Genomic DNA, 23,866 nt, shown 5'->3' with positions numbered 1-23,866 from the left:
AAAATACTTTCATTGAAATAATTTAAATAAATTTTTTACAATAAATGCTTTTTCTCAGTATTTTTTGGGCGGAAACTAAGTTAAGGTCCTAATAATAATACAGTAATGTTTTTTTAATAACCGTGTAAAAAGCATCCAAAAGATACATATGTAATTTCTGTAAAAATGATCTTATAATGTGTATATATATATATATATATATATATATATATATATATATATATATATATATATATCGCAAAGTAATTAAATGTCAGAAAGGGAGAGAAAGAGTGGAAGAAAGAGGATCATAAGAAGAGAAAAAGGGAGAGAGATTTGGATAAAGTATAGACAAAACTGAAATAATAAATCGACAACCGCCGACTTTCTCCTAAAAATTGATTCCGAATAACCGGGGTCTGTGTGAATAAATTTTATCTTATTTTCATTTATCGTATTTTTGTTTTGTTTTCCTATGAGACATCGTACTTCGTCGAGCACATTAATATTCTTTACACTTTGTATATATTATAAAGCAAATAAAATAATAATACTGCTTAAAAAGAGAGTAACGATATGAGCACCCAAGAACCCTAGTCAGTACATAAAATAATAACATTAAATTCAGTAAGTTTGCTGTGAAAACACTGGAGAGATCTACATCTTGTATTAGCTCCTACACTGACTTTTTCCTCCTTTAGTCGATCAAAAAAATTATAATTTCGCTGGAATCACTCGTTGAATTCAGTTGAGTGAGAAAAAATGCCAACGATATATTACACGTAATCGTCTTGTCGATGACAGCCGGCGCCTTGCATCTCTACTATTACCTGAAAAATCTGAATCAAGAAGCATACCATACCATATCTGAAGCTAGTGCGTGGGTAGGTAACATGAGCAATATCGACGACCTTGCGTAAGACCTTGCGTAAGACGTCTCTAGCAGAACTTGTGAATAAAATCTACGACATTCATCCATCATCGGAGCTAAGTATATCGATGCGTACGAAAGACCAGTATAACAATAATGCTGTGTGACACCGAGCTTAACATATCCATCGCATTCAAGCACTTTGACGTGTTCTCGCATCATCGCAGCTTCGTCGCAGAGGTCATTGTTTAGTAAGAATCTCTTTTCCCTTTTCAGCGACATATGCCTGAAGGTGCGAACTATGCTGAGTCCGGCCTTCACATTCAGCAGGATGAAGGACATGTTCAAACTGATGTCGGATTACGCCGCCAAATTTATCTAATTCGTGATGCAACTGCCGTCGAAGTAGAGGATAATAGAACCGAAAGACATCTTTACTTCAATAATGTAATCGCTTCTTGCGTCTTCGACGACAACGCAGATTTTATACGAGACCCGAAAAATCTTTTCTACGTATATGGTGAAAAAGCAATCCCTTTCAACGGCTCCTTTTTGAAAATATACACATTCAGATTCCTGCCATAGTTGGCATGTATACTCAAATTCATTTGCGAGGTCACCAAATTTTTTCTGGATCTAGTGGAGGATTACCATTAAGACTAAGGACGAGAAGAGTATCATTCGGCCAGACATGTTGTAGTTAAAGATGGTAAGTAGAAAAGTGATAAGAGGGGATTAACAATCGGGGACATGACTAGTTAGGCCTTCAGCTTTTTCTTTACCGCTTTCCAAAGCATCTTAACATTCATGTGTTTTTGCTGCGCACGTGATTGGGATGAACGAGAATATTTGAAAAAAATTGCAAAACTAGATTGATCAAATCCTGGTAGACACAAATGGACATTAATACTTAATTAAAATTTTAATTTACTAAAATAATATATAAAGAATTATAAATATTCCCCGGAACGAGCTTACTCACAACTGATTTCAGGTGTAAATAAATTTTGCCTCGTGCTTATGTCTAGAGAGAGTTCTTAGGTCGAAAGGATAAATAATTATTTCGTGGAATTAGTATACACTGCTTTCTATTTAGTTGTAATGTAAACAGATAAGATAGCAAAAAAAAAAAAACAATAGACGAGTATAATTGTGTGCCTCATTAATTACTGCAATTGATACATACTCCAATCGTATCAGAGATACGCTTTATCATCGTTACAAAGTACACGAAGTTTTCCGTTGCGCAAGCGACGACTACATATCTGTACTATAAATGAGAAAGATAGGCCTACACAGTTGCAGTCGACCGTGGAGTGTGCGCTTATACTGAAATACTCCACATGATATTTTTTCGCGATTAATTAGTACGTTATACGACAATACTCATTTACTTATGTAGGTTCGCCGTCAATACACCACAGAGATTCTAATATCGTTCGAACTAACAGATGTAAGCGCGAGTATTCCAACAGAAATTGCATAGTGCGGCATACCAATTAGAACTCAGTTTAGTGGAAAAATCTTATCGATATGGTGTACGTGATAGTTTTATCGGTAATAGCTGGCGCCGTAGGCCTCTATTATTTTCTCTTCAAGGATCTGAATCGATTCAAGAAATATGATATACCACATCTGAAGCCATTGCCATTCCTAGGCAACATGGCAGCGTCGACCTTCCGTACAGTATCTATACCTAAATTAGTACAGAAGATTTATAATATACATCCCGAGGCGAAGTACGTCGGTCTATATGACTTCAATACGCCGCTGATAATGTTGCGCGACACCGAGCTCATCAAGTCCATCGCCCTCAAGAACGCCGACATGTTTCTGGACCATCGTGTCTTTGTTACAGAAGAACAAGAACCGTTGTTCGGCAAGAACCTTTTCGCCCTTTGCGGCGACAGGTGGCGACAGATGCGGCCCACGTTGAGTCCTGCCTTCACATCAAGCAAAATGAAGAATATGTTCAAGCTGATGTCGGATTATGCCGTCAATTTTGCTAATTTTGTGATGCAACTGCCGCCGGAGCAGAAAGTGATAGAAACAAAGGACATCTTCACAAGATATACCAACGATGTGATTGCTACTTGTGCTTTCGGCATCACAGTAGATTCCATGCGAGATCCGAAGAATCTCTTTTACGTATACGGCAGAGAGGCGACTACTTTCAACTTTACCTCCTTCATGAAAATTATAATATTCAGGAGCTTGCCGTGGTTGGCACGTATACTCAATTTGAAGCTAATTAGTGAGAAAATCGTAAACTTCTTTCACGATCTTGTGGAGTCCACCATCAAGACCAGGGACGAAAACAATATCGTTCGGCCGGATATGTTGCAGTTGATGATGGAAACTAGAAATAAAAAAGAAGGTAAGAGGGAACTGACGATCGGGGACATGACCAGTCAGGCCTTCATTTTCTTCTTTGGCGGTTTCGAAAGCACCTCGACGTTGATGTGTTTTGCCGCACACGAGATCGCGGTGAACGAGGATGTACGAAAGAAACTACAAAACGAAATCGATCAGGTCCTGGAAGACACAAACGGGCAAGCGCCATATGAGGCGATCAACGGTATGGAATACTTGGACTCAGTATTAAATGAGGCTCTTAGAATGTATCCCGTTGCTATATTAACGGACAGAGCATGCACAGAGAATTTTGAGTTGCCGCCGACGTTACCGGGCGCAAAGCCCTACACCGTAAAGAAAGGCGATGTCGTGTGGATACCGATTCACGCACTCCAGCATGATCCGAAATACTTCGAGGATCCGGAGAAGTTTGATCCCGAACGGTTTCTCGGCGAGCAGAAGAAACACATTCTCAACACGGGAGCTTATTTACCTTTCGGCTTGGGTCCCAGGATGTGCATCGGTAACCGATTCGCCCTATTGGAGACGAAGGTATTACTGTTCCATCTGCTGGCGCGTTGCGACCTGGTACCTTGCAAAAAGACACCACCAATGCCGCTTAAGCTAGCTAAGGGAGAATTTAATATGAAGCCTGTGGGTGGTTTCTGGCTGAAAGCTGTGCCGAGGAAAGAGCCACATCACACTGTTGCAGTTAACAACATAAATAGCACAAGTGACCTGTAGTAGAGTTTTTGTTGATTTGATAAATCGTGAGGGTTTATATGTTATGAATTCGGAAAATGTTAATAAAAGATTGTAATAAGAAAAAACCATATTAAATATATAACGATAGAAAATAATCGATACGAAGGGAAAAATAATTCTTAATCCAATATGTCATTTAGGAATTATGAGTTCATATTCCAAGATAACATTATGTGCTTTTATACATTAAAAGATTGTTGACTTTCTTATTATGAGTTGTGAGCACAAAAAATTGGCATGAGATTAGAGATATAAATTAGAGATAGATTAGGAAAATAAGATATGAAACAATTTCTTTTATAAGTATAGGAGACGATATTTATGTTGGGTAAATTAGTGATGTATATTAGTATTATCTTTCGAAAGATAATACTAATTTACATCACTAATTTACACCACATAAATAATGTCTCTTATATCTATGAAAGAAATTTTTTCATATCTTATTTTCTTAATCTGTCTCTAATCTATATCTCTAATCTCATGCCAATTATCTCATGCCAATATCTCTAATCTCATAACAATATATAATAATATTGCAATGTTTTTTTAATAACCGTGTAAAAAACATCCAAAAGATGTAATTTCCGTAAAAATGATGTTATAATGTATATACATCGCAAAGTAATTAAATGTCAGAAAAGGAGAGAAAGAGTGGAAGAAAGAGGATCATAAGGAGAGAAAAGGGAGAGAGATTTGTATAATATATGGACAAAACTAAAATAATAAATCGATAACCGCCGACTTTCTTCTAAAAATTGATTCCGAATAATCGAAGTTTGTGTGGATAAATTTTATCTTATTTTCGTTTATCGTATTTTTGTTTTGTTTTCCTATGAGACATCATCACTTCGTCGAGCACATTAATATTCTTTACACTTTGTATATATTATAAAACGAATAAAATAATAATACTGCTTAAAAAGAGATTAACGATGTGAGCACCCAAGAACCTAATCAGTACATGAACTAACAACATTAAATTCAGTAAGTTTGCTGTGAAAACACTGGAGAGATCTATATTTTGTATTAGCTCCCACACTGACTTTTTCCTCCTTTAGTCGATCAAAAAAATTATAATTTCGTTAGAATCGCACGTATTGAATTCAGTTGAATGAGAAAAAATTTCAACGATATGTTACACGTAATCATCTTGTCGATGGTAGCCGACGCCTTGCATCTCTACTATTACCTGAAAAAATACTACTATTACCTATAAAATTCTGAATCAAGAAGCATGCCATACAAGTGATTTAAAATTTTAACTAAGTATTGATGTCCATTTGTGTCTACCAGAATTTGATTAATCTCGTTTTGCAATTTCTTTCAAATATCCTCGTTCATCGCAATCACGTGCGCGGCAAAAACACATGAATGTTACGATGCTTTGGAAACCGATACAGAAAAAGCTGAGGGCCTGGATGAGTAACATGAGCAATATCGACGATCTTGCGTAAGACGTTTCTAGCAGAGTTTGTGAAGAAAATCTACGACTTTCATCCCGGGGCTAAATATATCGGTGTGTAATGATAATGTGTCACCGAGCTTAACATATCCACCGCATTCAAGCACTTTGACGTGTTGCCGCATCATCGCAGCTTCGTCGCAGAGGACAAGAGTCATTGTTTGGTAAGAATCTCTTTTCCCTTTGCAGCGACATATGCCTGAAGGTATGAACTATGTGGAGTCCGGCCTTCACGTCCAGCAAGATGAAGAACATGTTCAAACTGATGTCGGGCTACGCCGCCAAATTCGTCTATAGTTCGTAATGCAACTGCCGTCGGAGTAGAGGATAACAGAACCGAAAGACATCTTTACACGATAAATCAATGATGTAATCACGACTTTGTCTTCGTCGACAACGCAGATTTCATGCGAGACCCGAAAAATCTTTTCTATGTATACGGTAAAAGGCAATCTCTTTTAACGACTCCTTTTTAAAAATATACACATTCAGATTCCTGCCATGGCGGGCATGTATACTCAAATTCATTTGAAGTCACCAAATTTTTTCAGGATCTAATCGTGGATTACCATTAAGACTAAGGATAAGAAGGGTATCATTCGGCCAGACATGTTGCAGTTGAAGATGGAAAGTAGAAAGATGGTAAGAGGGGACTAACAATCAGGGACATGACTAGTTAGGCCTTCAGCTTTTTCTGTACCGGTTTCCAAAACATCGTAACATTCATGTGTTTTTGTCGCGCACGTGATTGCGATGAACGAGGATATTTGAAAGAAATTGCAAAACGAGATTGATCAAATTCTGGTAGACACAAATGGACATCAATACTTAGTTAAAATTTTAAATGAGACCAAAATATTGTATAAAGAATTATAAAATTCCTCGGCACAAAATTCCTCACAACTAGTTTCACGTGTAAATAAATTTTATCTCGTGTTTATATGTAGATAGGATCCTTAGGTCGTCAGAATAGATAATTATTTCGTCGAACATAAGTTTACACTATATTCTATGTAGTTGTGATGTAAACAGATAACATAGCGAAAACAAAAAACAATAGTCGAGTATAATTGTGCCTCATCAATTACTGCAATTGATGTTTGCTTCAATCGCATCAGATATACGCCGCTTAATCTTCGTTACAAAGTACGTGAGTGTAGCCTTCCGTTGCGCAAGCGACGATTGTACATTAGTACTATAAATGAGAATGATCGAGCTAAACGGTTGCAGTCCGCCGTGGAAGTGTGAACGACGCGCACGTACTCAGACATCCCACTTGATTCTTTCCTCGCAATTAATCAGCACGTGGAACGACAACACTCAATTATGTAAATTCGCCGCTAATACACCGGAGAGATTCTAATATCGTTTGAATCGACAGTTTTGAGGCACAAGTACCAATTAGAATCGAGTTTAGTGAAAAAAATCTTATCGATATGGTGTACGTGATTATTTTGTCAGTGATAGCCGGCGCTGTGGGGCTCTATTATTTTCTCTTCAAGGATCTGGATCGATTCAAGAAATATGACATACCACATCTGAAGCCACTGCCGTTCATAGGCAACATGGCACCGTCGATCTTCCGTATGGTACCTATATCTAAGTTTCTGCAGCAGATTTATAATGTACATCCCGAGGCGAAGTATGTCGGATTATATGACTTTAAAACGCCGCTGATAATGTTGCGCGACACCGAGCTCATCAAGTCCATCGCCGTCAAGAACGCCGACATGTTTCAAGACCATCCTACCTTCGTTACAGAGGAACAAGATACGTTGTTTAGCAGGGACCTCTTCTCCCTTCGCGGCGACAAGTGGCGACAGACGCGGTCCATGCTGAGTCCGGCCTTCACGTCCAGTAAAATGAAGAGCATGTTCAAACTGATGTCGGATTATGCCGCCAACTTTGCTAATTTTGTGACGCAATTGCCGCCGGAACAGAAAGTGATAGAAACTAAGGACATCTTCACACGGTACACCAACGATATGATCGCTACTTGCGCTTTCGGCGTCACCGTAGATTCCATGCGAGATCCGAAGAATCTCTTCTACGTATACGGCAGAGAGGCAACTACTTTCGATAGTGCCTCCGTTTTGAAAGTTTACATATTCAGGAGCTTGCCGTGGTTGGCACGTATAATCAAGTTGAAGCTCATTCGTGAGAAAATCGTAAACTTTTTTCAAGATCTTGTGGAGTCCACCATCAAGACCAGAGACGAGAACAATATCGTTCGGCCGGATATGTTGCAGTTGATGATGGAAACTAGAAACAAAAAGGAAGGTAAAGGGGAACTGACGATCGAGGATATGACCAGTCAGGCCTTCAGTTTCTTCTTTGGCGGCTTCGAAAGCACCGCGACGTTGATGTGTTTTGCCGCGCACGAGATCGGGGTGAACGAGGATATTCGAAAGAAACTACAAAACGAAATCGATCAGGTCCTGGAAGACACAAACGGGCAAGCGCCATATGAGGCGATCAACGGTATGGAATACTTGGACGCAGTATTGAATGAAGCTCTTAGAATGTATCCCGTTGCTACACTAACGAACAGAGCATGCACAGAGGATTTCGAGTTGTCGCCGACGTTACCGGGCGTGAAGCCCTATACTATGAAGAAAGGCGATGACTTGTGGATACCGATTTACGCACTCCATCATGATCCAAAATACTTCGAGGACCCGGAGAAGTTTGATCCCGAACGGTTTCTCGGCGAGCAAAAGAAACACATTCTCAACACGGGAGCTTATTTACCTTTCGGCTTGGGTCCCAGAATGTGCATCGGTAACCGATTCGCTTTATTGGAGACGAAGGTGTTACTTTTCCATCTGCTGGCGCGTTGCGATCTGCTACTTTGCGAGAAGACACCGGTACCGCTCAAATTCGTTAAGGGAGATTTTAATATAAATCCTGAGGGTGGTTTCTGGCTGAAAGCCGTGCCGAGGAAGAACCCGTATCACACTGTTGTAATTGACAATATAAACAGTACAAGTAACCTGTAGTAGAGTTTTTGTTGATTGTGTAAATCTTGAGGAAGGATTTATATACTATAAATTTGAAAAACGTTAATAAAAAATTATAATAAGAAAAAACTATATTGAATATATAACAATAGATAATAATCAGTACAAACGGAAAATTCTTCTTAATCAAATGTGCCATTTAGTAGGAAGTATAAGTTCATATTACAAGATAACATTGTCATCCTTCATGCATTAAATTGTTGACTTTCATATTACGTATAATGACCACAAAAAATTAGTATGTGATTAGAGATAGGTTAGGAAAACAAGATATGAAACGACTTTTTTTATAGGAGTAGGAAACGATATTTATGTCATGTAAATTGGTGATTTAAATTAGTATTACTTTTTTAAAAATAACATTAAAAGCTTATTGTCGTGTACAAATTGTGACAATAATTCAGCAATATTTCTCTTATAACTATGAAGAAAGCATCAAAAAGGTACCCATGTAATTTCCATAGAAATGAAACTATAATGTGTATATGTATATCGCAAAATCATTAAATGTCAGCAAGGGAGAAAGAGAGAAAGGAAGAGAAAGAGTGGGAAAGAGAAGAACATAAGGAAAGAGAAAGAGAGAGAGAGAGATTTGGATAAAATATAGATAAAACTGAAATAATAAATCCAGATATTGATCCTGCATAACCAGAGATGTGTGTGAATAAATTTTATCTTTTTTTCGTTTATCATATTTCCATTTTGTTTTTCTATAAGATATCATCACTTCGTTGAGTACATTAATATTCTTTAAACTTTGTATATATTATAGAGCTAATAAAATAATAATATTGTAAATTTTACGTATTTGAATTCAGTGTCTCGTTAACTTGTTGAATTGATTTTGGCGCCAATAATACTAGAGATAAGCCATATTTTCTTCGATACGAGATATTGTGCAACTTTCTGTTACGTCGGCACTGATTAAACAAAGCGTATTGACGAGGCGTATATACGAAGAGGATGACGCAAATTGATAGTAGTCGGCCGCCGAGTGTCAACGGCGGACATAGAGTTCCGTTTGATTCTTTTTTTAATGTTTAATCAATGCACGAAACAACATTCAATTAAGTAAGTTCACTGCGTAAACATCGGAGAGATTTATAACTTGGATTAGCTCTCATTGACTTTTTTTCAGGCAATCGGACAAATTATAATTTGGCTGGAATCGACAGCTGCACGCATTGTACTCAGTTCAGTAAGGAAAAATTTCAACGACATGGTACACGTAATTGTCTTGTCGATGATAGCCGGCGCGCTGGGTCTCTACTACTACTTTAAGAATCTGAATCAGTTCAAGAAGCATGGCATACCACATCTACAGCCAGTCCCGCTGATAGGTAACATGATATCGACGTTATTGCGTATGACATCTCTAGCAGAACTCGTGAAGAAGATGTACGACATTGACCCCGAGGCGAAGTACATCGGTGTGTACGAAATGACCACTCCAATAATAATGCTGCGCGACACCGAACTCATCAAGTCAATCGCACTCAAACACTTTGACGTGTTCCCGCATCATCGCAGCTTTGTCACAGAGGAATAAGAGCCGTTGTTCGGTAAGAATCTCTTTTCCCTTCGCGGCGACATGTGGCGGGAGGTACGAACTATGCTGAGTCCGGCCTTCACGTCCAGCAAGATGAAGAGCATGTTCAAATTGATGTCGGACTATGCCGCCAAATTCGCCCAATTCATGGCGCAACTGCCGGCGGAGCAGAGGGTGATAGAAACGAAGGACAGCTTCACACGGTACACCAATGATATGATCGCTACTTGCGCCTTCGGCGTCACCGTAGATTCTATGCGAAACCCGAAAAATCTTTTCTACGTATATGGCAGAGAGGCAACTAGTTTCGGCGGGACCTTTTTCTTCAAAGTATATGCATTCAGGTCCCTGCCGTGGCTGGCACGCGTGTTCAATCTCAAGATTATTCGCGAGGAAATCACAAAATTTTTCCTGGATCTTGTGGAGACTACCATCAGAACTAAGGACGAAAAGAATATCGTTCGGCCGGACATGTTGCAGCTAATGATGGAAAGTAGAAATAAGAAAGAAGTAAGAAAGAAATAAGAGGGAACTGACAGTCGAAGACATGACCAGTCAGGCCTTCAGTTTCTTCTTTGGCGGTTTCGAAAGCACCTCGACGTTGATGTGCTTTGCCGCGCACGAGATCGCGGTGAATGAGGATGTTCGAAAGAAACTGCAAAACGAGATCGACCAGGTCCTGGAAGATACAAACGGGCAAGCGCCATATGAGGCAATCAACGGTATGGAATACTTGGATGCAGTATTGAATGAGGCTCTTAGAATGTATCCTGTGGCCGTGATAACGGACAGAATGTGTATAGAGGATTTCAAATTGCCGCCGACATTACCGGGCGCGAAATCCTACACCGTGAAGAAAGGTCAAATCTTGTGGATACCGATTTACGGACTCCATTATGATACCAAATATTTCAAGCAGCCGGAGAAGTTTGATCCTGGAAGATTTCTTGGCGAGCGGAAGAAACATATTCTCAATACAGGAGCTTATCTGCCTTTTGGCTTGGGTCCAAGGATGTGCATAGGTAACCGATTTGCCTTAATGGAAACGAAGGTATTACTCTTCCATCTGTTGGCGCGTTGCGACCTGCTGCCTTGCAAGAAGACACCAATGCCGCTGAAATTAGCCAGGGATGGCTTCACTATGAAACCTGAAGGTGGTTTCTGGCTGAAAGTAGTGCCGAGGAGGAACTATAATGCACCGTCAGAGTAAATAACGCGAACGGTACACGCAACTTGTAGAAGAATTTATGTTACTTTGCAAAATCTTGTGGATTTATTTATCGTGCACACATATACATACACACACACATATATATATATACACACACATACATACATGCTATGGACATGGAAAACTTTAATAATTAATAAAAAATAAAAAACCATACAATAAATATATAATAATGAATAATAATAAATCCAAAAGAAAGATTCTTCTTAATTCAATTATCTATCTATTAATTGCTATCTATTAATTGCTGACCATTAGGAGCTATGACGTTATATCTCAGGTCAATATTATAATATTTCATATATTAAGTCAGCGCTCGACATGTTGTACATTCCGATCAATTTTCGACTTGTTCCGTTTAGCGCTATTCCTCTTAATTCATCGCTCAGCAAGCAATCTATGAGCCACTCCAAACTCAGGAACGTATGACTGATAAGCATTTGTTTCTAATAGTATCTACTAGTTTCTAATAAATATTAAAAAATATTTAATGAATACACGATGTGTGAGCACTACTAATATTTTTACTTAAACTTAAATTCTTTTATTTATGTAGAATATAAACCATTGCTGCTAAAATTTCAAGAAAATGTAAATCTTTTATGTAAAAATACATTTTTTATTAAATATATAGTTCAAATAAATATCTCATTAGTATCCGCTGATTAAATATCCTTTTTCTCAAAATATAACTCAGTGATGCTAATCATTATATATAACTATACTTCCTCGTGACTCTACTTTAATAACAACATACTGTTACTAAGTAACATTATAATAATAATAATATTATAATTATAATAATATTATGATCTAACTATTTGTTTTTACTGATTTCGCCAAACATAAAAAAAGTACCTATATATATTTTCTTATATACTGTATCTTTAACAAACAAATTTTTTACTATTTGTAAGACAATTCTTCTTCGTTTGTTAACAAAAAATCAACGTGTTTATTAAATATTTATCATTTTTCATTATTTTATTGACGATAAACGATTTATTTGTCCTTTTTCTTTAAATTGCCCATTTTTATCTTAAAAGGTTAATCAACTCTAAAAACTGACGTGATGAATCTATTTGGCCAGCAACACTGTTTTTTATGAGCAGAGATCTATATGAAATATCTGTTCTGATTAGAGTAAAATTAGGTTAAGTACACATTTTATGTTTAACCTGTGTTTTGGGGATTCACTCAATCACATGTATGCTCTCAAACAAACAAGATAATAATAATGCAAAGACGATTGCAATTGTGTTTTTCATTAAAATGCGTAATTGATTCCCCTACTAATAGTATCTCACATGTCCGAGGGTAGCTCTCAATTGCGTAAGTTGTGACGTTATTACATACGACCTATATAAGACGCAGATTGTGCAGAATACTAGCAGTCGCTTGTTGAGTGTCAACGGCGCACCGTTGCCTCACTCCTTCGCTTTATTCACTTTTCGAGTATAATCAGTAGATAAAATCAAAATATTTGATTAAGTAAATTTATCAAGGAAACATCCTCGACTCTACAATTCCGTTCGTATCGATAATTTTACGCTCTGATCAAGGTGCTAGATTAGTGCGAAAATTTGATAAACATGGTGTATGTGATCATTTTGTCGGTGATAGCCGGCGCTTTGGGCCTTTATTACTTCCTCTTCAAGGACCTGAACTTCTTCAAGAAACATAACATCCCGCATATTAGGCCACTGCCTTTGATAGGCAACATGGGACCGCTGGTTTTTCGCAAGCAATCTATGGCTGAGCTCATAAAGAACATATACGACGTGCATCCCAAGGCCAAGTACACTGGCATGTACGAATTTACCAAGTCGATACTTGTAGTACGTGACCCTGAGCTCATTAAATCCATTGCGCTGAAGAACTTCGAAATATTTCCGAATCATGTCAGATTCGTCACGGAGGATCAAGATCTATTGTTTTCCAATAATCTGTTTTTCCTGCAAGATGACAGGTGGCGAGAGGTACGAACAGTATTGAGCCCGGCCTTCACATCCAGCAAGATGAAAGGTATGTTCAAGTTGATGTCGGATTGCGCCGCCAACTTCGGCAAATTCGTAGCGGAATTCGTACCGGAGCAGAGGATGATGAAGATGAAGGATATTTTCACAAAGTATACCAACGATGTGATTGCCACATGTGCCTTCGGCGTCAGCGTTGATTCTATGCGTAACCCGAAGAATCTCTTCTACGTGTACGGCAAAGAGGCTACTAATTTCGAGAGTTTCGCCACTTTCATAAAGTTTTACATATTCAGGAACCTGCCGTGGCTGGCGAAAGTATTCAAACTGAGGTTAATTCGCGAATTGATCGCGGAATTCTTCCGGGAACTCGTGGAAACCACCATCAAGACTAGGGAAGAACAAGGTATCGTTCGGCCGGATATGTTGCAGTTGATGATGGAAAGTAAAGGAAAGAAGGAAGGTAGAGAAGATCTAACAATTAACGAAATGATTAACCAGGCTTTTATTTTCTTCCTCGGCGGCTTTGATAGTAGCTCGACATTGATGTGCTTTGCCGCGCATGAAATAGCGATTAACAAGGATATTCAAAAGAGACTGCAAGACGAGATCGACCAGGTCCTGGAGGACACGAATGGTGAGTCGCCGTATGATATAGTCAACAACATGGAATACATGGACGTTGTGGTAAATGAGACCCTCAGGATGTACCCGGTCGCCGTAGTGATGGATAGAGCATGCAAAAAGGACTTTGAGTTGCCGCCAACGTTACCAGGCGTGAAGCCCTACACCTTGAAGAAAGGTCAAGTCATTTGGATACCGATTTACGGACTCCACCATGATCCAAAGTACTTCGAGGAACCCGAAAAATTCAATCCCGAAAGGTTTCTTGGCGAACAGAAAAAACATATTCACAACACCGGAGCTTATTTGCCATTCGGCTTAGGCCCCAGGATGTGCATAGGTAACCGATTCGCTCTGTTAGAATCAAAAGTGTTACTCTTTCACCTGCTGGCACGTTGCGACCTGCTACCTTGCGAGAAGACGCGGTTACCGCTCGAGTTAGCCAAGGCTGGTTTCGTATTGAAAGCTAAGGGAGATTTTTGGTTGAAAGTGATACCGAGGAAAGAACCTCATCGCACCGTCACAGTTAACAATATTAACGGCGCGTAGATCTTATAGAGGAATATTTGTTGATTGGTCAGATTCATATGTAAATAATATGGGTAACACGAATTTATTGCGAAATAAAATATATCCGAAATATTAATGTACTTTCCTCAAAAGAAATATGGCATCAAAAAATTATAAAGGAAAATATTTGAAATTTTAATAATTATTACTGCATAAAAAATCATCATATGAATATCTTTTTCTTTTTAATTTTATAGTACAATGGCTACTTTTTAAAGAGCTGTTGTTGGATTTCTGTCTTACGACGTTCTGTGTTTACTTAATTTTTTTATGTCACCTTTCTTTTCAGCAATAAGTGAAATCGAAACTAAAATCTTATTTTTTTTAATTTTAAGGTTGCAACTTCTCAGAAAAGTAATTGTTGTGATTGATTATACAAATGTGACAAAATATGAAAAATATGACTTTTTTCTGTTAATATATGCTACGATGTTGTTAACCATATATTTTGTTTTTTAATAACCAAAATACAAACATGCAGCAACGTGGCCGGTTTCACTAGTCTAGTAGTGCAGAGTCAGAAAGCCATATATAAAATTTATATCTTGATTAGCAGTTATGAGGTGTGCGCGAGTGGACTCCACAGTTTTCCCGTCGACCCTTATTTATGGGCCAATGTTGTTTAATTTTATTCACTTACGATGGAGAATATTAATACAAAATTTATACTCGTTCAATGATGCGTATATCATATGTCGAGAACATTATACAAAATATAAAAAGAGATCAGAAAATTTATTTTGTTATTACATTAAATAACTCTTTTATTTTTAAACTGAAATATTCCATTTTTAATGAGAGAAAAAACATTGACTTAGCATCTGTAAATACGGATTTTATAATAGAATTAGAGAATAATCTATAATTTTATGTATAATACATATTAAAATATATAAAAATTATAAGACGTATCTGTGTATGTATGAAACATTTTTTCTTACCTTTATTAATTGTGAAAATATTCGAAACGTATCTTCATTATATAAAAGCATTTGTAATTCTTAATCAATACAACGTTCGAATGAATTAATTTTTTTAAATTTTTGTATTGTAAGGCAATATCTATTACGGATTAAATTAATAACAGCTACAGCGGAGGATTGAATAAGAAGTTTATCGCCTTTATAAGCAAAAGTCATAATCTAACACTAATATTGGTATAGTAATAATTTTTTAATAAATGTCTAAATAGCGCGACATACACAAGAAGTATTAAATTTTCTTTGAAACGTATATACGATATGCATACATTGCACATCTATTAAATGTTATCAATACTTAGTAAAAACTTTAAATGGAATCGAGGTAATAAATCAAGAATTATAAATTCTTCCTTTCCCTCCTCTCCCTCGCGATTCTTCATAATAGGGGTATCGGGCCAATAGATTTCATTTCATGTTTACGTCTAGATTCTTCAGGATAGATTATTATTTCGTCAATCATTAACATTCACTACACTCCGCATATGTCACGAAGTAAATATATAAGATATTGAAAATACGAAACATGTAATAATTAAATGTAATTGTGTATCTCGTTAAATTGTGTAACTGACATTTGCCCCAATATCATTAGAGATGTGCCACTTAATCTTCGCTACAAGATGTATGATTGTAGCTCTCTGTTGCGTAAGCAATGACGGTTTCAGTATTATAAATGAGAAAGATCGAGCTAAACGGTTACAGTCCGCCGTGGAAGTGTGAACGACGCGCACGTACTCAGACATCCCACTTGATTCTTTCCTCGCAATTAATCAACACGTGAAACGACAACACTTAATTATGTAAATTCGCCGCTAATACACCGGAGAGATTCTAATATCGTTCGAACTAACAGATTTAGGCGCGAGTATATTCCAATTGCATAGTGCGGCATACTAATTGCATAGTGCGGCATACCAATTAGAAATCAGTTTAGTGAAAAAATCTTATCGATATGGTGTATGTGATTATTTTGTCGGTAATAGCCGGCGTGGTGGGGCTCTATTATTTTCTTTTCAAGGACGTAGATCGATTCAAGAAATATGACATACCACATCGAAAGCCACTGCCGTTGATTGGCAACATGGCACCGGCCCTCTTCCGTATAATACCCACGGCTAACTTACTGAAGCAGATTTATGATATACATCCCGAGGCTAAGTACGCTGGTCTATATGATTTTCGAACGCCGCTGATAATGCTGCGTGATACCGAGCTTATCAAGTCCGTCGCACTCAAGCACTTCGATATGTTCATGAACCATCGAAACTTTATCACGCAGGAACAAGAGCCGTTATTTGTCAAGAACCTCTTCTCCCTTTGCGGCGACAGATGGCGGGAGGTGCGAACTATGCTGAGTCCGGCCTTCACGTCCAGTAAAATGAAGAGCATGTTCAAGTTAATGTCGGATTATGCCGCCAATTTCAGTAATTTTGTGGCGCAATTGCCGCCGGAGAAGAGAGTAATAGAAACGAAGGACATCTTCACACGGTACACCAATGACGTAATCGGCACTTGCGCCTTCGGCGTCACCGTCGACTCGATGCGAGACCCGAAGAATCTCTTCTACGTATACGGCAGAAAGGCGACTACTTTCAACAGTTTCTCCTTCTTAAAAATATGCTTAATTAGGGGCTTGCCGTGGTTGGCACGTATATTCAATGTCAAGATCATTCATGAGAAGATCGTGAACTTTTTTCAAGACCTTGTGGAGTCCACTATCAAGACCAGGGACGAGAAGGGCATTGTTCGGCCGGACATGTTACAGCTGATGATGGAAGGTAGAAAAAAAGATGGTAGAGAGGTAATGACGATCGAGGACATGACCTGCCAAGCTTTCATTTTCTTTTTCGGCGGCTTCGACACCACCTCGACGTTGATGTGCTTTGCCGCGCACGAGATCGCGGTGAATGAGGATGTTCGAAAGAGACTGCAAAACGAGATCGATCAAGTTCTGGAAGACACAAAGGGACAAGCGCCGTATGAGGCGATCAATAGCATGGAATACTTGGACGCAGTATTGAATGAGGCTCTTAGAATGTATCCCGTGATTATGCTACTGGACAGAGCATGCACAGAGGATTTCGAGTTGCCGCCGACGTTACCGGGCGCGAAGCCCTATACTGTGAAGAAAGGCGATATCGTGTGGATACCGATTCACGCACTCCAGCATGATCCAAAATACTTCGAGAACCCGGAGAAGTTCTATCCCGAACGATTTCTCGGCGAGCAAAAGAAACATATCCTCAACACGGGAGCCTATTTGCCGTTCGGCTTGGGTCCCAGAATGTGCATAGGTAACCGATTCGCTTTATTAGAAACGAAGGTGTTACTTTTCCACCTGCTGGCACGTTGCGACCTGCTACCTTGCGAGAAGACACCAATACCGTTGAAATTAAACAAAGATATGTTTAATATGAAACCCGAAGGCGGCTTCTGGCTAAAAGCGATACCGAGGAAGAATCCGCACCGCACCGTTGCTACTAACAACGCAAACGACATACAGGATCCATAGAAGTACTTTTTTGGTGAATTTCAAGTCTTAACATTTTGAATTTATAAGATATGGAAAATATATAAATTTACATGAAATGAAATTTGTATTAAACATAAATTATTAATGGTTCCCCTTATTCATTAATCTTACAATTTCTTAAAAAATCTGTTGATCAAGAAAATTGATTGGACTTTGAGAGAAAAGAAACATATTTTATACATAAATTATGTTAATTACTCCAATTTTGTGTGTTACAGAAATATCAAATAAGTCGTGAAAGCAATGTTAAGAAGATGATAAAACTTATCTATCGACTATTCAAGGCTGAAGAAAAATATATTAAGAAAAATATATTATAATTTGGTAGTGTTTATAATTTGGTATTTATAATTTGGTTTGGAATAATATATAAAATAGCAATAAGCGATTATTTACGATATATTTACGATTATTTACGTATAATTATACTTCTTGGTTATTATATTTCTTCTTGGTTATTATATATTCTTTATTCTTGATTATATTTATTCTTGGATATTATTTATTCTTGGTTATATTTTGGTAATTGCATATATACAGTCAGTGTCATGTATGCCTTACCATTTCCTAGACTAAAAATTATAGAATATATAGTCCAACATACAACGCATAAAGGTAAAAATCTCATATAAAAGTAACTAATGTTATAACGGTAGGACTACAATGATTTTAGATACAGCTGTTGCGAATATGTGTAAGTTTGAAGATCGTGTATTTCTTGATCTAGATAATATTAGTGCTTATATGATATTGTGTTTGTATTAAAAGGATGCCAAAACACTTACTTTTTTGCAAAGTTTACTGAATGTAAAAAATTAAAAATACTTTTATACTTTAAAAATACATATTAAAATATATTCTTGAAGTATTGATAAATATTTGAGGAAAATAATGAAACATTTATAAATTGACATCACGAGCTGTTAATTGCCATAAATATTTGCTCGATACAAAATTTATAATTTGTATATATTCAATGCAAGTTTGCATCGTTTAGAAAAATTTAAAAATACATTGCTATATCTTTATATCTGAATTTAGAAGTTTCATAAAATCGGAAAAATTTGCAGAAAGATTTCTAATATGTGTATATGTGTATATGTATGTTCGTGCAATTAGGTTTCCTGGTTAAAATATGATGAAACAAAGTATATATACACATCTATCTACATGTACAAGAAATACAAAAAGGAAGTGAAATACGAAAAGTTAGATCGTTTTAGTGACGATCGCCTTTACGTTATCGATATTTTTCGAGTTCATCATCCACTTCAGTATACCTTGAGCGGATATTGGAATCGATGACGAACTCTAATAAAGAGAAGCGACATGCGAAGAAACTAAATGAAAATTGAGTTCTATTCTTGTTCGAAAACACTGCGAGTGTTCGATGAATGAGTTTTCGAATGTGTCCTTGTTATCAACGATTTATCTGGACGTGTTATAACTAATGAGGGAAATCTCTATATATATACAAGTAAGTTGCTAAATTTTAGTATGAAAATAAAAATTCTTTTCTCAGCTCTTTTTAAGATATATCACATTTAAATTTCGACAATTCATTCACGCCAGGTTTCTTATCAAAATTAAATAAAATATCTTTTATTTTAACAAATTAATTTTATCAGCCATTTTAAGATTGTACTATTTTATACAAAGTTTAGGTAAAATTTCAATAAGATTTTCTTACGAAAAAAATGAGAACCATAACATTTTAATGCGACTATTCATTCTCATTGATTTCGTATAAAACATGAAAAATAGTGTTTATGTATACTTTTCTACATATTTCATCATTAAAAAACATTTTCTTGCTATTTTCTTGCTATTGAGACAATTCCTTTTTTTTTTGTTAAGATAAAGAATCAAGGTATATATCAAATATTCACCTATTTTTATTACTTCATTTATAATAAACGATTCAATATTTGTCTTCCTTTTTCTAAATCGCTGATTTTTTATTACAATTAAAATTTAAATCAATTTCTAAATTTGACGTAACGCAACTATTTAGTCAGCAACATTGTTTTTCGCGAATGAAAATTTATACGAAGTACCAACTCTGATTAGAGTGACATGACAAAAATATTTTGATTGACCCGTGTTGTTAAAATTCATTTAAAATTCAGTTAAAATTCATTTACCAGATGAGTACTATTAAGCAAACAGGATAATGATAATAATAATGCAAAGTTTGCATAAACGATTACAATTGCGCTTTTCATCAACTTGGCTAATTGACTTTCGCACTAACAGTATCTCAGATATCCGACTGTATCACGTCATTGTGTAAGTCGTGACTCATCATATATAACGTATGTACGACGACGGTTGCACAGAATAGTAGCAGTCGACCGTTGAGTGTTAACGGCGCGCCGTTGCTCCGCTCTTTTGTTTTATTTTCTCCTCGAGCATAATTATACTTGATTAAATAAGTTTGTTGCGTAACCATCCACTGCTCCACAATTCCGATCGTCTCGACAATTTTACGTACTGATAAAGGTGCTGTATCTAGATTAGTGTAAAAATTAGATGAACATGGTGTACGTGATCATCTTGTCGGTGATAGCCGGCGCTTTGGGCGTTTATTACTTCCTCTTCAAGGATCTGAACTACTTCAAGAAACATAACATCCCGCATATTAGACCATTGCCTTTGGTAGGCAACTTGGGACCAATGATTTTTCGAACACAAACTGCGGCTGCGCTCATGAAAGACCTGTACGACGTGCATCCCGAGGCCAAATATACCGGAATGTATGAATTTACCAAGCCGCTACTGATGCCGCGTGACCCTGAACTCATTAAATCCATTGCGCTGAAGAACTTCGAAATGTTTCCCAATCATCGCAGCCTGGTCGCGGAGGATCAAGATCCATTGTTTTCCAACAATCTGTTCTCCCTGCAAGATGATAGGTGGCGAGAGACACGAGCTGTGATGAGTCCGGCCTTCACGTCCAGCAAAATGAAAGGTATGTTCAAGCTAATGTCGGACTGTGCCACCAACTTCGGCAAATTTGTGGAGGAATTGCCGCCGGACCAGAGGGTGATGGAGATGAAGGATATTTTCACGAAGTACACCAACGATGTGATTGCCACCTGTGCCTTTGGAATCAGCGTCGATTCCATGCGTAACCCGAAAAATATCTTCTATGTGTACGGCAAAAAGGCTACTACTTTCGACAGTTTCGCCACTTTCCTGAAGTTTTACATATTCAGGAGCCTGCCGTGGCTGGTGAAAATAATCAAACTAAGGTTGATTCGCACGGAGATCGCGGAATTTTTCCAGAACCTCGTGGAAACCACCATCAAGACAAGGGAAGAACAGGGTATCGTTCGGCCGGACATATTGCAGTTGATGATGGAAAGTAGAGGGAAGAAAGAAGGTAGGAAAGATCTAACTATCAGCGACATGACTGGCCAGGCCTTCAGCTTCTTCTTAGGTGGCTTTGAAAGTACGTCGACGTTGATGTGTTTTGTCGCGCATGAAATTGCGGTTAACAAAGATATTCAAAAGAGACTGCAGAACGAGATCGACCAGGTTCTCGAGGACACGAATGGTGAATCGCCGTATGACATAATCAACAACATGGAATACATGGACGCTGTGGTGAATGAGACTCTCAGAAAGTACCCGGTCGCCGTAGCGTTGGAAAGAGTATGCAAGAAGGATTTTGAGTTACCGCCGACGTTACCAGGCGTGAAGCCCTACACCGTGAAGAAAGGTCAAGTTATTTGGATATCGGTTTACGGACTCCACCATGATCCAAAGTACTTCGAGGAACCCGAAAAATTCAATCCCGAAAGGTTTCTTGGCGAACAGAAAAAACATATTCACAACACTGGAGCTTATTTGCCATTTGGCTTAGGCCCCAGGATGTGTATAGGTAACCGATTCACCCTGCTAGAAACAAAAGTGTTATTTTTCCACCTGCTGGCACGTTGCGACCTGCTACCTTGCGAGAAGACGGGAATACCGCTCGAGTTAGCCAAGACTGGTTTCCTTATGAAAGCCAAAGGAGGTTTTTGGCTGAAGGCGATGCCGAGGAAAAAACCTCATCGCACCATCACAGTTAACAATCTTAACGGCGCATAGAACCTGACTGAGAAATTTTTGTTGATTAGTCAGATTCATATATAAGTGTTTTAGGTAACATTGGAATTTATTGCGAAATAAAATCCATCCCAAATATAAATACATTTTCCTCTAGAGAAATATAGCATCGAAAAATTATAAGCAAAAACATTTGAAATTTTTATAATCATTACTCAATGACAATCATCTTATAAACATTTTTCCTTTTTAATTTTGTGGTAAAATATCTACTTTAAGGAGCTGTTGTTGAATTTCTGTCTTATGACATTCTTTATTTCCTTAAATTTTTTTATGTCCCCTTTCTTTTCAACAATGTAAATGAAATCGAAACTAAAATTTCATTTTTTTAAATTTCATGGTTCTCAGATAAATAATTGTTGTGGTAGTATTTGTGGTAGTAATTGTACGAACATGACAGAGATGACTTCTTTCTATATGTTAATATCCGCCATATTCTTGTTAATTATATACTTTGTTTTTTAATAACCAAACTATTAACGTGGCTAGTTTTACTAGTCTAGTAGCGTAAGGTCAGAATGCCATATATAAAATTTGTATCTTGATTAGCAGTTACGAGGTCTGCGCGAGTGGTCTCCACAGTTTCTCCGTCGGCCGTTAATTATGGGCCAATGTTGCTTAATTTTATTCACTGACGATGGAGAATATTAATACAAAATTTATATTCGTTCAATACTTCGTACACGATATATCGAGAATATTATACAAAATATAAAAAGAGATTAAAAAATTTACTTTGCTATTATATTAAATAAATTATTTTATTTTTAACTGGCATATTCTGATTTTAATGAGAGAAAAAACATTGAACTAATATCTGTAAAAACAGACTTTATAATAGAACTAGAGAACAATCTGTAATTTTATGTATAATACATATTAAAATATATAAAAATTATGAAATGTATCTATGTATATCTTCATTCAAGTTGTTCCTTCACAACAATATGTCTATTAGCAGTTTTTCCATTTTTCGTTATCAATAACGATAACGAATCTGGATTTAATCGTTTCTGTTTGTCTTGTATTCTTATTTTCTTAGATTCACATTGTTGTCATTGATATAAGACATTTTTAAAAACAATATTAAAAATGAGTGGTACATTTTTAAAACTTCAATGTTTCTGAAATCGTCTAGAAAGATCACACTTTACAAGATCATACTTTTGTAAAGTATCTTCAATACTTTTGTGTGACATTTTTTTTATCTTTACAATTGCGAAAATATTCGAAATAAATCATTATTACATAAAAATATTTGTAATTTTTAATCAATACAACGTACATGTCGCAGAAAAGGATCAGTACTTCGTCGTTAAAGTTTACATGTAAAGTATCTCCTCAAGAAGAGAGTGTAGAAGATATACACTGAGAGAAAAATTATATTAAAATTAACAAATATTTCCTTGATAGACCAAATATTGTTTATCTAAATCAGGTGAACAATATTTGATTTAAATAAAGAGAATGTAGATTTTAAAAAATATGTTAATGGCACCCATCAAAAAAATATTTGTTGATTTTAAAATAATTTTTCTGTGAGTATGCCAAAGCATGGATATCTGGTTAGTCCTATTGGTAGAACGGTAGCCGGGCAAGCGGAAAATTTTGAATTCAATCCCCGGCTCAGTCTACCATGCCAAAAATATTTTTCTCATTTCTTTTGCAGCTTCTTACGAAGCAGTTTCGGCGAATTAATTCCCTTGCGAATATATATATTTAAAAATATAGATCTTTATAAATAATAAAGTATTATCAATTGTAAGAGATTGAGTTATATATATATATATATATATATATATATATATATATATATATATATATATATATAT

The 23,866-nt window shown here is 36.8% G+C and overlaps 4 protein-coding genes and 1 pseudogene across 5 annotated transcripts in view; all 5 read left to right on the top strand.

The window, feature by feature from the left end:
• LOC116849715 overlaps positions 1–4,899 on the top strand; it is an 8,535-nt gene extending 3,636 nt beyond the window's left edge. The window contains exon 2 of the mRNA XM_032827127.1: positions 2,482–4,899. Coding sequence (XP_032683018.1) covers positions 2,482–3,949 — 1,468 coding nt within the window. The 3' untranslated portion in view covers positions 3,950–4,899. The remainder of the gene's footprint in view (positions 1–2,481) is intronic.
• Positions 4,900–5,054: 155 nt separating this feature from the next.
• Positions 5,055–9,253, top strand: LOC116849710 (cytochrome P450 9e2-like). The gene has a single exon (XM_032827121.1). The coding sequence runs from the start codon at positions 6,872–6,874 to the stop codon at positions 8,432–8,434; it is 1,563 nt and encodes a 520-aa protein (XP_032683012.1). The 5' UTR covers positions 5,055–6,871; the 3' UTR covers positions 8,435–9,253.
• Positions 9,254–9,404: 151 nt separating this feature from the next.
• LOC116849716 lies at positions 9,405–15,312 on the top strand (annotated as a pseudogene).
• Positions 15,313–15,362: 50 nt separating this feature from the next.
• LOC116849714 (cytochrome P450 9e2-like) lies at positions 15,363–19,631 on the top strand. 2 transcript variants are annotated; one of them, XM_032827126.1, is made up of 2 exons: positions 15,363–17,902; positions 18,140–19,631. In XM_032827126.1, exon 1 carries the CDS (start codon positions 16,341–16,343, stop codon positions 17,898–17,900), a length of 1,560 nt encoding a protein of 519 aa, XP_032683017.1. In that variant the 5' UTR covers positions 15,363–16,340; the 3' UTR covers positions 17,901–17,902; positions 18,140–19,631. The 2 variants fall into 2 exon arrangements, with proteins under 2 accessions (XP_032683017.1, XP_032683015.1); XM_032827124.1 differs by having other exon boundaries at positions 15,364–17,913.
• Positions 19,632–20,258: 627 nt separating this feature from the next.
• On the top strand, positions 20,259–22,941 carry LOC116849713 (cytochrome P450 9e2-like). Its single transcript, XM_032827123.1, has one exon. It carries the CDS (start codon positions 20,454–20,456, stop codon positions 22,014–22,016), a length of 1,563 nt encoding a protein of 520 aa, XP_032683014.1. The 5' UTR covers positions 20,259–20,453; the 3' UTR covers positions 22,017–22,941.
• Positions 22,942–23,866: the final 925 nt, after the last annotated feature.

Source organism: Odontomachus brunneus, unplaced genomic scaffold (genome assembly GCF_010583005.1).
Source record: "Odontomachus brunneus isolate Ranch 3 - 2012 unplaced genomic scaffold, Obru_v1 Obru_scaffold_124, whole genome shotgun sequence".
Lineage (NCBI taxonomy): Eukaryota > Metazoa > Arthropoda > Insecta > Hymenoptera > Formicidae > Odontomachus > Odontomachus brunneus.
This window is presented reverse-complemented; position numbering and strand designations above follow the sequence as displayed.